The sequence below is a fragment of the Theropithecus gelada genome, chromosome 11 (assembly GCF_003255815.1).
Source record: "Theropithecus gelada isolate Dixy chromosome 11, Tgel_1.0, whole genome shotgun sequence".
Classification (NCBI taxonomy): Eukaryota; Metazoa; Chordata; class Mammalia; order Primates; family Cercopithecidae; genus Theropithecus; species Theropithecus gelada.
In genome coordinates, this window is record NC_037679.1 from 72,904,753 (window position 1) to 72,921,720 (window position 16,968).

The following is a 16,968-nucleotide window of genomic DNA, read 5'->3' on the forward strand; positions in this document are numbered from 1 at the left end:
AAAAAAAAAAAAAAAAAAAAAAAAAGAGGGCCATGGTTTGCCCACCCCTGATTTCAATCATTCACGTCCCTTTTTTACTACTTTGCCTTATGAAAGTCCTGTTTTTAATACTTGTCTTTAAACAAATTCACTGGTAATCCTTACAGCTTAGCAAGGCCATTGGTTTGATGACCTAAACAAATACAGGTTTGTATTTGTGGCATACATGTAAAAATAAACTTGTGAGTTAAAAATTAAAAAGAAAAGCGTACAGTCCACCTAAACCATCTCCTAAAGCACAGAGGTCCATGCTCTGTGATTTGGGAGACATTTTTTAGTTCAGTGTTATTTTTTTTTGAGATGGAGTCTCACTCTGTCACCCAGGCTGGGATGCAGTGGCGTGATCTCGGCTCACTGCAACCTCCACCTCCTGGGTTCAAGCAATTCTCCTGCCTCAGCTCCCTGAGTAGCTGGGACTACAGGCATGTGCCACCATGCCCAGCTAACTTTTTGTATTTTTAGTAGAGATGAGGTTTCACCATGTTAGCCAGGATGGTCTTGATCTCCTGACTTTGTGATGCACCCACCTCAGCCTCCCAAAGTGCTGGGATTATAGGCATGAGCCACCGCGCCAGGCCTAGGTCAGTGTTTTTCAAATCGCTGAGGTGTTGGGCGGCAAGAGGAGTCTGGGTGGGGAAGGTCAGGCCCTGAACCCTGACTTGGAACAAAGCAATTCTTGCTTAATCTGTTTAAGACATTTGTTTGGGAAATGGGTTCTGGGGCCAAAGGAGTCTGGAACCATCTAGAAGTGGCTTCAAAATGAACTTGAGGCCAGTGCAGTGGCTCATGCCTATAATCCCAGCACTTTGGGAGGACAAGGTGGGAGGATTACCTGAGGTTAGGAGTTCGTGACCAGTCTGGCCAACATGGCAAAACCTCACCTCTACTAAAAATACAAAACTTAGCCAGGCATGGTGGTGCATGCCTGTAATCTCAGCTACTTGGGAGGCTGAAGTGGGAGGATTGCTTGAACCCAGAGAGGCAGGGGCTGCAGTGAGCTGAGATCACACCACTGCACTCCAGCCTGGGTGACAGAGTGAGACTCCGTCTCAAAAAAAAAAAAAAAAAAAAAATTAACTTGAAATTTTGGAGCTATGAGATTTCCCAGGTCTGTCTACATGGGGCTGTTAGTTCCCATGCTGACTCTTACGTTTCTTTTTTTTCCCTTTTTTTTTTTTTTTTTTTTTGGGAGACAGCATCTCACTCCATTGCCAGACTGGAATGCAGTGGTGTGACCACGGCTCACTTTAGCCTCGACCTCCTGGGCTCCAGTGATCCTCCCACCTCAGCCTCCTGAGTAGATGGGACCACAGGCCCACATCACCACAGTGGACTAATTTTAAAAGTTATTTGTAGAGATGGGGTCTCCCTATGTTGCCCAGGCTGGTCTCGAACTCCTGGCCTCAAAGCCATCTTCCCATCACAGCCTCCCAAAGTGCTGGGATTATAGGAGTGAAGCACCGAGGCTGGCCCCTCTTAGATTTCTTAACCAAAGAAGGAGAATTTCCCATTATACCTCGGTCCAACCCTCTCTCCTCAACCTGAGACACATATCCTCCAGTGTGTTCTCTACCTCTTAGCAGTCAACAGCTTACCAAGTTTAAAGCCAGTTCCTACTTCCCTCTGAGCCGGCTCTTCCTGCAATGGTCTCAGCGCACACTAGCTTTCTTCTTCCCACTGCTTGGGCTACAGCCAGGGCGCTAGCCTTGGTTGTGCACAGCCCACAGCCAAACCTTTAGGCCACTGGCTGCATCTTCAATCTGTCTACAGGCTTGGGCCACCTCACCCCTCCACTGCCACCTCCCTGCTCTGAGTCACCACCTCCCTGCTCTCCTGGCCATGGCAATGGCTTCTGAACACCTGTCCCTGCTTCGGTCCTTGTCCTTCTGCTACTGATCCTCAACATGGTGGCAGACTGGGCTGGCTCTGCTCCCCTCCACAGGCCCAGACTTGACACCCAAGCCTGAGCTGAGCCCACTCTCCCTGGCTTTTTCTGTGGCCTGGGCTGTCCCCCTCACTCTCCCTTGAGCACACAGAGCTGTCCCCTTCCTCCCGGCTCTGCCCACATGCCACCTCCTCAGGGAGCCCTTCCTTGACCCTGCCAGACATCCCCAGAGAGAACGGAGCCTCAGCAGTGCCAGGGAAGCAATCCTCTGTCCACGCGTGTCTGGGTCTCCCCACATTTGACTACCAGGTCCTCGAGGCCAGGGACTCTTATCTGCTGTGTCCACTCCTGCATTCCCAGCATCATGGCCATGCCTGGTGCACAAAAGCTCAACACACATTTGCTGGGTGTTTCAGGTTGGAACCTCTCCCTTAGGCTCCTGGTCTGTATGAGCCCTGGAGGATGAAGACAAGGACTCAGTCCTCGGAAGCGAACTGTCCTGAAGGTGGTCTCAGGGCTGCCCCCATCACCCCACTCTCTACCCTGAAAACCTATGATGCCTGGGCAATGCCTGGCACTGTCCACAGCCATAATGAGCTGCCACGCATGCCCACTGGCCTGGCATTGATAGCATTTGATATTTAAAAACAAAACGAAAAACACACTGGGGGTTCCATGGCAAGCAGGAGCTGAACAGGAGAACCTCATCAGGGGTGAGGAGAGACAGCCCTTCACCCACGCTGCCTTCAGGACAGGGCTCGAGTCAGCACACATTGGGCCTCCCTCGCTGTAAAGAGGAGACAGCAGTCCAGGCCCCGCGGCAGGAGCGAGACGCAGGGTGCGCCTCTAAAGCCCGGCATAGGGCCGAGTCCCCTGCATGTGGGAACTGCCCTCACTGCTCTGGGAGATAGGGGCTTGGGCTTGTGCCGGAGCGAGCTGAGCGTGAGCCTGGTGGCAGCCCTCTGTGCAGTGCCGTCTTGGGAATGTCACCCACCTCTCCATTTCTACATCTCCCGTCAACTTCCCTCTCACAGTTGCTAGAAGGACAAAGTGGGGCCACCGATTTCCTTCAATGAGTATTTACTAAGCATCTACTCCACGATGCAGCACGCACAAAACAGGCATGGACCCTGCTCTCCTGGGGCTTCCGGTCCAGAGAGAGAGGTCAGACATGAAATAAAAACACAGAAACTGTTCACAGCCGTAAGGAGCTACGGAGGCGTTCGGTGTGATGAGCGCATCCAACAAGGGGCCTGGGCTTGTCTAGGATGGGGCTTAGGGAAAGTCATCCAGGCAAGGTGCCTATTTCAATGGCCTAGGCAGCATGGGTGAATAGATTATTATTAGGAAAGTATTCTATTAATCTTTTATTATTAAGATGGCTGAAAAAAATGATGACATATTATTAGTGAAGCTCAGCGGAAGAGAAGCGGGTGGAAAGCTCTAACCCAAGAGGCCGCTCTCACAGGATGGGAGGATGGGTTACATTCTGCAAGGTGTACCAAAGGGTTAAAGTCATTTTCATTAAAATTTAAATTTCAGCAGGCGCTCACTCTCCCTTCCCCGTCCTTTGAACGTTTGACTGGCAACCATTTCATATTTCAATCTCGGCAGAACAAATTGAATTAGATGTTGAAACCAAGCTCGGCTCTGTTCACCAAAGCCTGCATGCTCTGCTCACACTAATCCTTTCCTAGACGCTGCGGAGCACAGACGGGCGCTGCGAGAGACGGCCCTGCACAAAAGACAAAAAAGACCAAGGCGGCAGGAAAAGGAGAGGAGGAAAAACAAGTGGGCAGAGGCCGCTGGAAATTGTCTTCCACCTGATGCACGGGGCTTAAAGCCTAGGAGACAGAGCCTGTGTCCACCCAGCAGGGAAGGCCCGTGTGGAGGCACACAGGGCGACCCGAGTTTCTGTCTTATGTCTGGGGCACCCAGCACAGTGCCTCGCACACAGCAGATGCCCAGCAGGTGTCTGATGGATGAATGAATGAATGAGGGAGGAGACTCACTCTATCAGCCTGTGCCTGTGGCCTGTACCCGTTCCTCCCCTCTGCAGAGTGGGCCCGGCTATTCTCACCCTCACAACTTCCTGAGAAGTGACAGCATGCTGAGCTCAGTGGCCTCATGGCTCTCCAGCCCCCGTGCCCAGTGCAAACTGGCGGAGGATGCCCCCTCAAGTTTCTGGGGAGGAAACAGGCAGACCTCCGGGCCTGGCTTGGGATCCCACTGGCACCCCAGGATCACCCCATGTTTGCTGGCTCTTTCTTTAAACTGTGTAAGTCTGTGGAATGACCTAGAGGTGCTGACCCAGGGTCCCCAGAGTCTGGTTTTCAGAAGAGACAGTTCTGCTACTGTGGCCACGGAGTCCTCACCCACGTGACACTCCCAGTTGAAAGGGTTAGGAACAGGCTGGGCGTGGTGGCTCACACCTGTAATCCCAGCACTTTGGGAGGCCGAGGTGGGTGGATCACTTGAGGTTGGGAGTTCAAGACCAGTCTGGCCCACATGGTGAAACCTTGTCTCTACTAAAAATACAAAAAATTAGCCAGGCGTGGCGGCTCACATCTGTAGTCCCCACACTTTGGGAGGCCGAGGCAGGTGGATCACTTGAGGTCAGGAATTCGAGACCAGCCTGGTCTACATGGTGAAACCCCGTCTCTACAAAAAATACAAACAATTAGCTGGGTGTGGTAGTGCACACCTGTAATCCCAGCGGGAGAACTGCTTGAACCAGGGAGGTGAGCCCAGATCACGCTACTGCACTCCAGCCTGGGGAACAGAACGAGACTTTGTCTCAAAAAAAAAAAAAAAAAAAAAAGAAAGGGTTAGGAACAGACACACAGACATAGCAACAGACAGGCAGCTGCTCCTGGTGGGGTGTTCAGCTGTTTCCCAACAACCACTGGCCCATCTGGGCTTGAACTTTGGTTCTGTGCAGGAATAGCCAGGTGCACAATGTGCTGGTTTGCCTACTGGGGCCAGTGGGCAGGGGGGCACCTCCTACAGGCTCCTTCCTGGATCACAGCCTCCTCCCCAACATGGCGCAGTGCTCTGTGAGTCCCTATCCTGCCCCAGCCTCTGGACGTGGGCCCAGCTGGCCTGACATCTGCTGGGTGCAGCCCAACAAGCTTGCCTTGTTTTGAAGTTATTTTCACAATAATGATGGCAACTACCATTACTAAGCACTCACCAGGCATGACACAGTCTGCTAACTACTTTCCATTCATGACCTTCTGTTTCTGTCTTAACCAATCCAATGAGGCAGGAATTCCTGGACCCATTTGAAAGACATGGAATGCAAGGTCTGGAGACACTGAGAGCCTAGAGATTCTAACGCAGGCCTTTGGAGTCAGGGCCTGTGCGTTCCACTCTCCTCCTTCCGTCACCACTGTCTCTCACGCCTGTCCCTCCTCCAGGCCCCACTGTCCCTCACCCCTGTCCGTTCTCCAGGACCTGTCTGACCACCCATCTCCCTCCTGCAGTCTGACTGTGTGCATCCTACAGTAGAGATACCAGGGCCCTCCTCACCCATCCAGGGGTGGACCCTTGGTGAAGACGCCACAGGGGACAGAGGGAGAAGGTGGGATGCTTGGAGTGTCTCTTCTACCAGCCTTCCGGGTGCCTGCTAGTGCCCATCGTTGGCCAAACTGAATACAAGCCTCTTGACAAGGGAGCTTCAGAGACGCAGCTCAAGGGGCCAGGCCCCTGAGACCCACAGCGGGTGGGAGAGGGACATGAGGACAGTAGATGCAGGTCTAGCCAGCCCCCAACTCTGGAAACAGCCTATCTCCGTTCCTCCCAGCTAACTGAGCCGCGCTCTGAACACTGGGTCCCAGGCCTTGTCCAGATGTGTGCCTCTGGCTTTTCTGAGGCACGTGTCCCGCTGATCTCCCACCTCCCTGTGTCCCTTTGGCCCCTCTGGCCTCTTGGTGTCACCTCTCCTTTCCCAGGCATGTGCTCTGGTCCAGCCTGTCATGGTTCTCTTTCCTGGCTCTCTGGTGACCATATCGGCAGGGGACGGGTCACAGCCCCTCTGAGATGTGGCTGAGCCAGTTTCCTGCCCCCTGCAGCAGTCCTGACCTGGGTCAGGAGGTTCACCGCCCTGGAGCAGTACTCCTTCCTCAGTGCCCCCTCGGTGGGTTATTTCTGGAGTTTCTCTCCCAGATCTTCTGGGTGTCTGGGTCTACCAACGTCCCATCATTGCTGCAAACACAACCAAAGCTGCCTTTCGGAAAGCTCCCGTGTCCCCCCTCCCAGTGACAGCAGTGACTATCAGTCCCTTGCTGCCTTGGCTTGAAGGCTTAGAGTCTTCCAGTTCAACCCCCACATGCTGGACGGAGGAATTTCTCGTAAGACGCTTTCACCAGTCTCTCTCCTCCAAAGGAAGAAGAGACGAAGCCCCTCCTCTGGACCAGGCAAACCATCCAGCTCACGGATCAGTCAGGCCACACTGGCTGCACGAGGACAGCTGAGCCGGAGGAGAGGAGATGAGGGTGCAGTCTGGTGGGCGCGGCAAGAAAGGGCACCCCGAGATCTCTATGGGAGTGGACTCCACTACTCCTGTGTGCTTACAGATCTGCCCCTTCCAAACAGCGAGTGCCTGGGGCAGGGGCACAGAGGCCAGCCTCAGTATATGGTCTCCAGGTTGCCTCACTCTGCACTGCCAATTCCGGGCCAGGCCTGGAGAAAGGCTGGAAGCTCTCCTCCTCTTGCCACTTTTCATTCTCCTGCAGTTCCTGAACCTCCCCCAGCTCACCAGCTTTTTCTTTTGGCCACAGGGAAGGCAGTGACGCAGGAAGGGTCAGACAGCCCTGATTCCCATCATTCCACTGTGTGAGCTCCGGCAGGGGCCTGCAGCTGCCTGGGCATGAGGACGCTTTTGTGACGGAGATGCTACTTGGATCACCCCATTTTAAAGATGAGGAGACTGAGGACTCAGCAGGTTAAGTCACTTGCCCAGGCTCACGAGGCTGGAGAGTGGTGGACTGTTATGGAACCCATGTTTGTTCATCCCACACCAAGCCCTGGACGATGCTGAATCCTGCTCTGGGGGGAGGTTCTAGAAGCATCCTCTGGGCCAGTGAAGTCAGTGCCCCAAGACGCCTGCCTCTGCTCCAGGCCCGTGGGTCTACACCTGATTTTTGGTGACCAGCCGGCCATACTCGCTGGCTCTGGTGTTGTGGAAATATGAGTACAAATTGTACAGACAAGACGGTTCAGCCAGAAGGAGCCAGGTGCTGTCGAACAGGACATGATCCAGCTCACGGATCTGAGCAGTGGGAAGGCATGGGGTAGGTTCTCCAGCCCTATAATTCCACATGATTCACAGCAACTTGGGAGCCTGGTCACCTGAGGGTTGGCCTGGGTGTGGTTTAACAGAGACCTCACCATTCAGCCCCCACATCCAGAAGGCTGTGGTCAATGTGACTCTATGAGCCACCCCACTATAAAAGCTGGAGAATGTGGCTGGGTGTGATGGCTCACACCTGTAATCCCAGCACTTTGGGAGGCTAAGGTGGGAGGACCACTTAAGGCTGCAGTGAGCTATGATCATGCCACTGCACCCTGTCTCTAAAGAAAAAAAGCAAAGGGCTGGGGAACGAGCCATTCCGTCTCTTCTGTTAACCACGAATTCTCAGGGATGCGCTTGGATGGCTAAGGGGGTGCCTGCCCTAGAAGACACGAGGCATACGCTTGGTCTTGCAGGCTGCCAGCTCTCTGTGGCCTTGCCTGGGCTCTGGGCCACTCTGAAAACTGGATGAAGACCGGAACCTCATCCCCACCAAAACGCACAGACCATGCTTTATGCACAGAGTCTGAAGATTCCCACACTCTCACTTGGAGCCCCACCCAGTGATTCTAAATGAAGACGCAACAAAAGTGCTGATGAGAATCTTCTCTGGGCTTTACTTGGCTTGACTCACTTAACTCTGGCACTGTCTATCTGAGGTAGGCACAATTATCACCCCCATTTCCTAGAGAGAAAAACGGAGGCTCAGACAGGATGTCATTAGTCTGAGGTCACACCTCAGGGAATGGCAATGCCTGGATTCAGACCGCAGTCAGATGCCGTGCAGTTCTTGCTCTGCCCTCTCCGTCTTGCCCTCTGGCTGGTGCTGGCACAGACCCTTCCAGGCAGGAGGCTGCGTCTCAGGCTGGAGAAAATGTGAACACGGGCACCTGACAGAAGCCTGAGGATGCTGTTGGCCAGCGGAGAGGACCTTGATGCATTTCACAGGGCTCTGGGCCCATGAGCAGAACGCATCCGCCATGAGTGACATCATTCGGATCAGCCGGGGAGCCTGGCATCTGGGCTTGGAGCTCGATGCTTCATGAGCTGCTGGGAGGCTTCCCCGGGTGACTGAACCAGGGCTCGTGGTCCGAAGTGATGAGGATGGGGCAGGACAGAGACCAAGTCCCAAGCTGTGAACAGTCCCTTGGAAAGCCATAGGTGGGAATTCTAGCTCAGCAGCCCTGGAGGGAGAGTAAGAACAGGGCTCAGCATCATGCTCGGCACCCTTCATGCATTATTGCGTTTATTTCTCTCTAAAACCTTATGAGGTAAGAACTAGCTAGCAAGGGCAATGCTGGGCCCTGGGAGATAAGGAAACTGGGCCAGGGTCTCCCAGCTTGAGCTTGGAGACGGGGTTTCATGTCCAGGCAGCCTGATGCCAGAGAGCCGGCCCTCATCCCCTCACTCTCCTGGGGTGGGGACAGGGGGAGCAGGGCTCCTCGCTCCCTGTGCAGTTATCCCCAAGTCTTTCTTCCTAACGTGGCTCCTCCCTTGCACTCCCACACTCCCTGCTCCCTTGCGCTCTTCCGTGTCTGCCACAGAGCAGGTGCGCAGTCCGTGTCTGCTAGAACGTGTCACTGGTGAAACCCAGGATGCCTGGGCTGTTGGGCAGTGGCCTGAGGCCTTCCTCATCCCCTGTCTCCTCCGACCTTAGACCAGTGCAGGGCGGGGCTCCCTGCCGCTCCCCGCCCCACGCCCCAGCCCACATGGTGGGGAGTGCAGAAGCTGGAGCGGCTGTCCGGGTCCCCAGGGCCCCAGAGCCACGCACCCTCTCAGCGCCAGCTCACAGCTGAAGGGTCTGCTCCTCGCTGTCGCTGTCACTGCCTTCCAGCTGCTCCAGGATCTCGTCCAACACCACAGACCGCTTTTTCTTCGGGGGCTCTGTGGGAGCCCAGATGGCAAGAGAGGAGAAAAGAACAGCCGAGAGGGTTGGGAGGCAGGAAGAGAGAAATGACAGAGGAAGGAGGGAGAGGGGAGAGATGAGCAGAACAAGGGCGCAGGGAGACAGAAAAGCAGTGAGAAAATGCGAGAGAGGGAAGTGGGGGGGGAGTGGAGGGAGAGAAGATACAGAGGTGGGGGAGAGAGGATGGGGCAATGAAGAAAGACAAGGAGTAGGGGAGAGAATCAAAGGGGGAATGAGCAGGAGAGAGAAACACTAGGGTTAGTCTCAGCATCGCCATGACGGGGCTGCCTCCCTCGCACTCTCAGAAACTCTGCTTCCCTGGCCATCCCCTCCCCATCTTCCACCCACAGGGGAAAGGATTCCCTCGAGAAAAAAGAGGGAGGGGGGTCTCCTGTGCTACTGCCTCACAGCAGGTCAGAGCTTGGTTTGGAGGAAGCTGAAACCCTTCAGAGAAGCTGAGCCAAGCAGTGGGCCACGGCTGGGGAGACAAATAGAAGCTGTTTCTGTTTTCCTGGAGGCCAGGCTAATGGTGTAGTACATGGCTGGCATAGAGCAGGTGCTCAGTAAGTGGTGGGTGAATAGAACAGATGCAAAGCTCAAGGATTCCAGAGAAGGCATGGAAGGAATGACAATTAGAGGTGGCTTTGAAGAGGAGGACTATTTGACTTGGGCTTTGAAGAATGCAGAGGAGTTTTCTGTGAGGAGAGGGAATTCAGGGTCATGAAGAAAAGCATGGAGGTAGGAAGGGGCACTGTGGGCTCAGTCCCACAAGCACCTCCTAATTAGGTACCATCATGAGCCACTGCTCCATTTCTGTCAGCAACCCCACAGGCAGGTGGTACGCAGGTGGCGGAAGTGAGGCACGGACAGGCAGGCCTGAGGTCACCCAGCTAGGAAACGGTGGAGCCAGGATTCGAACCCCAGTCACACCTAAACCCACAGTCTTTCTGCTTTTCATGGAAGTCTCGGGTGCTGGGCAGAGAACTCCAAGGGGATCAATGGTGGCAGGAGAGGATGTGTGGGGTCCCTTGGCCCTCCAGGAAAAAAGTGAGGCTGGGATCCAGGCTGGCTTCCTCTGCCAGTCCCTCTGCTAGTCTAACCACTAGTCAATGGGCAGCCTCGCTCGCAGATAAGGCTTGATTTGTACAGAGGCAGTGTAAAGAGGCTGTCCAAATTTCCTCCCTTTCCATGGCTCAAACACCTCCCCGAATAAATCACGCTGAGGCCCTTTACCTCTATCTCTCCGCCTAGCCTTTTCTACCGAGACCTCCCCAGGGCCAGCACAGTGCTTGGCCAGGAGATGAAGACTTGGTTTCCCTTTGTGTGTTCCTGGGCGAGTGATTTTACCTCTGAAACTGTTTCTTCAATCTCATCCCTCCCAAATCAATTCAAACATTGACCTCATTTCTCTTCATCTCCATGGCTGTATCCCAATCCAAGTACCTCTCAGCCCCTCACTAGAGATCCCCCTCCCACCAAGGGATCCCTCTAAACCATGTGTGTCAGATGTACCACTCCCTAAGAAAGCCCCAAGCTCCTCTGGAGGCGTCACTGGAGCTGGCCCACCTCCCCCTGCTCAAGACCTTTGCACTGGCAGCACCCAGATCTCCCGCTCCCTCTACCCCTGAGCTCCAATGCCACCCCACCCCCTGGCACTTTTTATTATCCACACTGCCGCAGGCCTTTCTTTGTGTGGGATGTTGTCTCACTCATTGCTGTGTCCCTAGCCTTAGTACGCTGCCTGGCACCCAGCGAATGCTTGTGAAATATCCCAGAAAAGGGAATGAGCAGACAGAGCAAGGGTGAGAGAGACGGCAGAGCCTGCCCCATGGCGAGGGTGCGGAAGGTGCGGGAGGCGCCCACCTGCCTGCCACCTGGGAGCCTCAAGGTCTGGCAGCTGTACCCATCATTGTTAATCATGAAAAGGGAGAGGGGGACAGGGTGGGCTGGGGTGGTGGGGACTGGTGGCCTGGGGTTCAGATGCCGGCTTCCTCTCCTTCCTCACGCCCTCCTAGACACTCTTGGTTTCCTTATAATCGCCAGTCCTGGAGGTGTACAATGGCCTCTGGAAATTGAATTTGTGGGCAGGTAATAGGAGCTGGAAAATAGAAACGTAACAAAACAGGGCCTGCAGGCAATCGCTGGCGCCCCTCCCATCTGCTAACATGGGTTGGGGTGGCAGCTCACTCTTGGGGCAGGGGTCCCTGCCTTCCTGGGACAGGCCTGGCCTGGGGTCTAAGGGATGGCCAGCAGTGGCGGCATGGGATTTTTTCTTCTTTCCCACATCCTGACAACTTAGAGGGACAGGCGAGGGGCGAGTTCTCGCCCCATCCATTGTGTCGGCTCAACCTTTAAGATATACCCGGACTTGGGGCGCTTCTTCCCCGTGCTCCTGCACCCCTGGGCCGCACCACCATTGCCTCTGGCTTCCTCTGCCCTCCCTCCTAGGAGTCCGGTCTTGAATGGCAGCCAGAGGGAGCTTGTTAAATCCTGCATCACGGCATGCCGCTCCTTTGCTCAAGCCTCCAGGGGCACCATCTCACCTGGGGAAAAGCTAAAGCTGTTACGTTGGCTGCCAGGGCCACTGAGCAGGCTGCACCCCCTCTCTGCTTCCCTCCCACTCTGCTCAGGCACTCGGGCCCCTTCCTGGCTCCTGGCTCCTGGCTCCAGCACTCCCACCTCAGGGCCTTGCACCTGCTGTTCCCTTGGTCTGGAGTGCTCTTCCTCCACGGAGCCACTCAGGGCCTTACCTTTTCAGTGAAGCTTCCCTCCTTATTGAAAATCCCAAGTCCTCCAGAGTGCCCTGACGTACACTTCCTAATCCCTGTCCTGTCCACTTCCCCCCCAGCATGTCTCCCAGTCTCACTGTGTATCATATTTCCACTTTACCGTCTTCCTGGCTGGAACATCAGCCCTAGGAGGGCAGGGGTTTCTGTCTGTTTTATCCACTGTTCCATTCTCAATGCCCAGAACTGTGCCTGGCACATAGTAGATGATCAATAAAAGTGTGCTGAGAGACTGAGGGAGTGAATGATAGGGAAACTTGAGGGTCAAGGAGTGTAGGTTGCTGAAGGACAAACGGCAGCAGAGATGAGGCCAAGAACAGTTGTTTAGAGCCTTCATTCATGCTCTCATTCCCTCACATGACAGAGATACCTGCAGCACCTGCTCTGGGTCAGGCATGGTGGGGAACAAGCCTGGTTTGGCCCCACCTAAGGCTTTCTGGTCTGGCAGGGGGAGATGGAGAAAGAACCAGATAGTTGTGCCTCAATTTCTAACCTGTAAAATGGGAATACTAGGGGTTGTGGTGGGGCTGAAATGAGTAAAAAGGGCAATGCTCCTGGTTAGGGCTCAGTCGATGGTGCAGAGACCAATACCTGTGTTACTATTATGGATAGGAAAGGTGTTGATTTCGTGTCTCTCCTGGCCACTGGGGCAGTGAGAGCTCACAGGGCGGGGGCTCTTACACGGAGGCTGGCTTATGATACATGAGCAGTACACAGTTGGCAGGTAAAGGAATGAGATGATTTGGTTCATCAAGGCCAGCGGAAGTGTGAGCCCTGCCTTCTCGGTTTGCACACTGGAAACAGGGGCATCTGCTGACTCACTGTGGGGCAAGGGACGTGGAAGGCACAATGGTGACAGGCAATTCCATGGCTATGGGAGTCACATGATCTGAGGTTCTAGCTCAGCCACTGACCAGCCAAGTGACCGTGGGACAGTCACTTCAGCTCTCTGGGCCTTGGCTTCCTGACTATACAGTGGGGACAGAAATAGGGGACATCTCAGCAGGCAGCTATAAAGATGATCAGGTTCACGGGTGGGGCCTGGGATGCCCAGGGGCCCACTACTCAGGAGCCATTACTGTGCTCCTGGGCCAGGCATATCTGCCAGGGTTCAGGCTGGGCCCCCAACTGCCCCCCTGGAGGACGTGTCAGGCCCTGAGTTCCCACCAAATGACACCCCGCACCTCCCGCCGGCCCTGCTTCCTTGAGGAGCACCCTGTTTGCAGGGAACAGCTGCTGAAATCCCACTTCCCCGACATCAAAAGCCTCAGTGGGTTTTCACCAAACAAACATAATGCAGAACCGGAGAAAGGTGTAAAATAAATAAACGAAACAAGCTGTGCATTTTCTTTCAGTATTACAGCTGCACCCGAAGATAAACAACAAGTGAATGTCACCAAACATCAATACCCGAGAAATTAACTTGACAAAAAGCTCAGCCGTCCCCCGACAACCCCCCAGTCCTGCCCCCCTCCCCCCCAACCTCTGACTACCATTTTTGCATTTCTGGAGTTCCCACCTAATGATTTTATTTTTCAATTAATTCCTTGACAGAATGCCAGCCTGTGTCTCTCCCTTCCCTGGCTGGCGCTGTCGGCCCTGCATGGGAGGCCCAGGCAGGCAGGGAGAAAGGCGCAGGCAGGGAGAAAGGCGCAGGCGGGGGGCGGGGGTGTGTCGGGAGGACAAGAGAAAGCGCTTCTTGGGGTTTTGTTCCAGAAGCAGACGTTGAGGAAAGGCAAGCCGTGGGAGAAGAGCGTGGCTGATAAGAGGAGAAGGGAGTTCTGAAAGGAACCCTGGGAAGAGGCAGGCATGAACAGCTTGGGGAGGGGAAAAGCGCTGGGCCAGGAAGCCCAGGGCTGGATTCTGAGTGGAGAGGCCTGAGGTGCAGGATGGAGGGTGCTAGATGCGGGTTGCTGGGCGGGTGAGCTGCCAGGATGAAACCCTGCTGCTCCTGGCTGGGCAACCTTGGGTAAGTTGCTTCACCTCTCTGGGCTCCTCTCAGTTTCTGCAGTTACTGAATGGTGATGAAATTCACACGCCTAGGGTGTGTAAGGGTATTAAAAGAATGAATATATGTATGTAAGGCCTTCACAATAGTGCCGAGCACACGGCAAGAATGTCAATACAGGTTGGTCATTCTTACTGCTATTGATAGAATCTGTTACTGAGAGCATGAGGGTGGGCCACTCCCCTCCTCTATAACATGAGGATGGCAATAGCAGCTCTGGACTCTTGTCTCAAAAAAAAAAAAAAAAAAAAAAGTGACCAATGGGATGCAGCAGGGCCTCCCACTGTGGGCCCATATTAGAGCATCTGGATTTGCTGACATGATTTGCCATGAATAAAGAAATCAGTGACTAATGTTCAAAAACAGGGAGATGCTACATGACAATCTGCACCTCTAGTTTCTCTTGAACCTGGAATGGCTAACCTGTGAGCGTAGCAGACCTGTCCCCTCCCTGCCTACAGGTAACTGACAAGGCTGTGTACTAGCTGCCCCTGGAGACCGGAGGCCTCACTTACGGGAGCTTTTCCACCTGTTCCTGGAGGCTCCCAAGTTGCTACTTCCCGAGACAGAGGATAAGCAAGGCTTTGACAAACTCCGCTAAGTCGGAGACAGAACTGACTCCAAGAGGCCGGGGTGAAGGGCATGGGCCGGGGGCACAGGAGGGCAAGGGGAGGAAGGAGGATGGGGCAGGTGGAGGCCAGAATGAGGCACCACAATCTTCAGACTCACTGGTGTGCAGTCCCGGGCTGCTGGGGGACACCAGCCACCTGTAGCTCCCACCCTTGGGGAGTATGAGGATGTCACGGTATGGGTACCGCAGGGGGCTGGCCTGGCTTGGGAGGCTGCCTGCTCTGGAAGGCTGGCCGAGCCAGATCCCCACCCTCAGCTGCTGGTGCCTGTGCCTGGGTCTCTACCCATCCTCCCTGGCTTCAGATCTTGCAGCCCCCATGGGCAGAGCTCTCATACCCAGATGGGTCTGCATCTCAGGGCTCTGTGTACAGCAGGCACACATTAGATATGCACAGAATAAAAAGTACTCTTCAGGAGATTGGCCTGGCCCCTAAGACCAAGCCAATGGCCCTTTATTGATACAGGAGGCTGTTTTAGGGTTGTGCCTTTTTTTTTTTTTTTTTTTCAAATAGACAGAATCTCACTCTGTTGCCCAGGTGAGTGCAGTGGTGTGATCTCGGCTCACTGCAACCTCTGCTTTCTGGGTTCGCGTGATTCTTGTGCTCAGCCTCCCGAGTAGCTGGGATTACAGGTGTGCACCACCACGCCCAACTAATTTTTGTATTTTTAGTAGAATCGAGATTTCACCATGCTGGCCAGGCTGGTCTTGAACTCATGAGCTCAAGCGATCCACCCGCCTTGGCCTCCTAAAGTGCTGGGATTATAGGCGTAAGCCACCACGTCTAGCCAGTTGTGGCTTTTTAAAACACAGCGAGTCCTTCTAAGAACTAGGTGTGATCTGAGAGAGTCCTTGCACAGAGCGGGTGGGCAGGACCCTGGGCTGCAGACTGGCCTCTGCCACTGCGGGACTCCCAGGAGCTGCTAAGCTCCTTATGTCACTCAGTGTTCCCACCTGTTAAATGGGGATGGTGCCTGTTCTGCTTACCTCATGGGAACCCTAAGGGTTCCTGCCTTCAGTCACTCTTAGCAAGCATGACCGAACACATTCTATGTGCCAGGAATGATGCTAGGGATACGGCAGTGAAAAAACTCCACAGGATAAACTAAACCACCAGCCACGGGGCCACACTAGGGATCAGGGCAGACAAGACGAGATGGGACCTGAGTGCTGCCACTTGGTGGTCCCAGCCTGCAGGGGCCTTTGAAAACAGTATGCTGCGAATAGATAGGGCTCAAGGACAGTATCTCCAATTGAACTTTTAATGAACTCCAGTAGGCGCCAAGAAGGTGGGCAGATAAAGAAGAGCATAGAAACAAAGAACTGAGTAGAAGGTTACATCTGGGAAAAGAAAGTTTGTTTTGCATTGCATTCTTTCTGCTGACGTGGGGTTTATGGAGTATAAATAAAGTGAGGCGGAGGCTCTGAGCGCGGCCGCCATGTTCTCTGTGTGTCTTTGTCTTTTGTGTGTTCTTTCATTCTCCACCACCCCCGGCACGGACCCCAACACCAGCCTGCTCTGAGTCACCAAAGTTACTCTTCTGTAGACAGGACACAGTAGTAGCACCCACCACAGGGGATCTGATGAGATAAAGCATGAGAGCACTTAGCCCAGGGCCTGGCATGTTGAGGTGCCAGGCAAACATGAAAGCTAACGATCAAAGGGTCCTGTGAGGCCACCCCAGAGGACATGCAGTGCCCAGCAAAGGGGAAATCCAGCTGCCCAAGATAAGGCTGAGGGGCGAGTCGCGGGGACCACTCCTCAGAGGCCTGCTGGCTCTGGACTTTCCTACAGAAATTCCACCAGCTGGGTAACATCATTGTCCCACTTTTCAGATGAGGAAGCAGCCACACTAGGGCTTTGAAGAGTCAAGTGGCCACATTCTCCAAGCAGGACCTTGAGCTCAGACGCGGCTGGCTCTAGCCTTGCTGGCACAGCACAGCAAAGCCTGCCCTGCCGGCTGGGGACAATAGCCCAGCCTCCCTAGGCAGGGGGGTCTCAACAGGAAAGGCATGAACAGAACCGGGCCGTGTAGCAGCAATTTTCTTTTCAAAGGCCATTGGTTCTCAATCCAGCTGTCTGACAGAATCAGCTAGGAAACCACTGATGCCTGGATCCTACCTCCAGAGGTTCCGATGCAAATGGCCTGGGGTGCGCATGGGATATTATGACTGCTATGATGACCGCTGTTATTAATCTTGGTGCTGAGGACTTGGGCTCCCTGAGCGGCTGGAGACTGGGCTCGTCGGTGGAGTAACTTCGCTCTGTGCTCTGGGTGTCTTGTGTGTGTGCAGAATTCCACAACTGGCCACGCACAACCCCATACACAGGGGCCGGCGAAGGCGCTGCAGCCCGGATTCCCGTGGATTTATCCTGAGCTAGGGCTGTAGGCGTGGGCTATGCCTGGGAGCTTCTAGACTTG

The 16,968-nt window shown here is 54.3% G+C and overlaps 1 protein-coding gene across 2 annotated transcripts in view; it reads right to left on the minus strand.

Annotated features, from left to right (window-relative positions):
- Positions 1–3,278: 3,278 nt before the first annotated feature.
- RBM19 (RNA binding motif protein 19) overlaps positions 3,279–16,968 on the minus strand; it is a 146,747-nt gene continuing 133,057 nt past the window's right edge. The window contains exons 24-25 of one of the 2 annotated variants that reach the window (XM_025403266.1): positions 8,989–9,101; positions 3,279–4,696 (exon numbers count right to left, since the gene is read on the minus strand). In XM_025403266.1, coding sequence (XP_025259051.1) covers positions 9,004–9,101 — 98 coding nt within the window. In that variant the 3' untranslated portion in view covers positions 3,279–4,696; positions 8,989–9,003. Of the gene's footprint in view, positions 4,697–7,808; positions 8,402–8,988; positions 9,102–16,968 lie in introns of those variants that run through there. The other variant, XM_025403265.1, reaches the window with a different exon arrangement.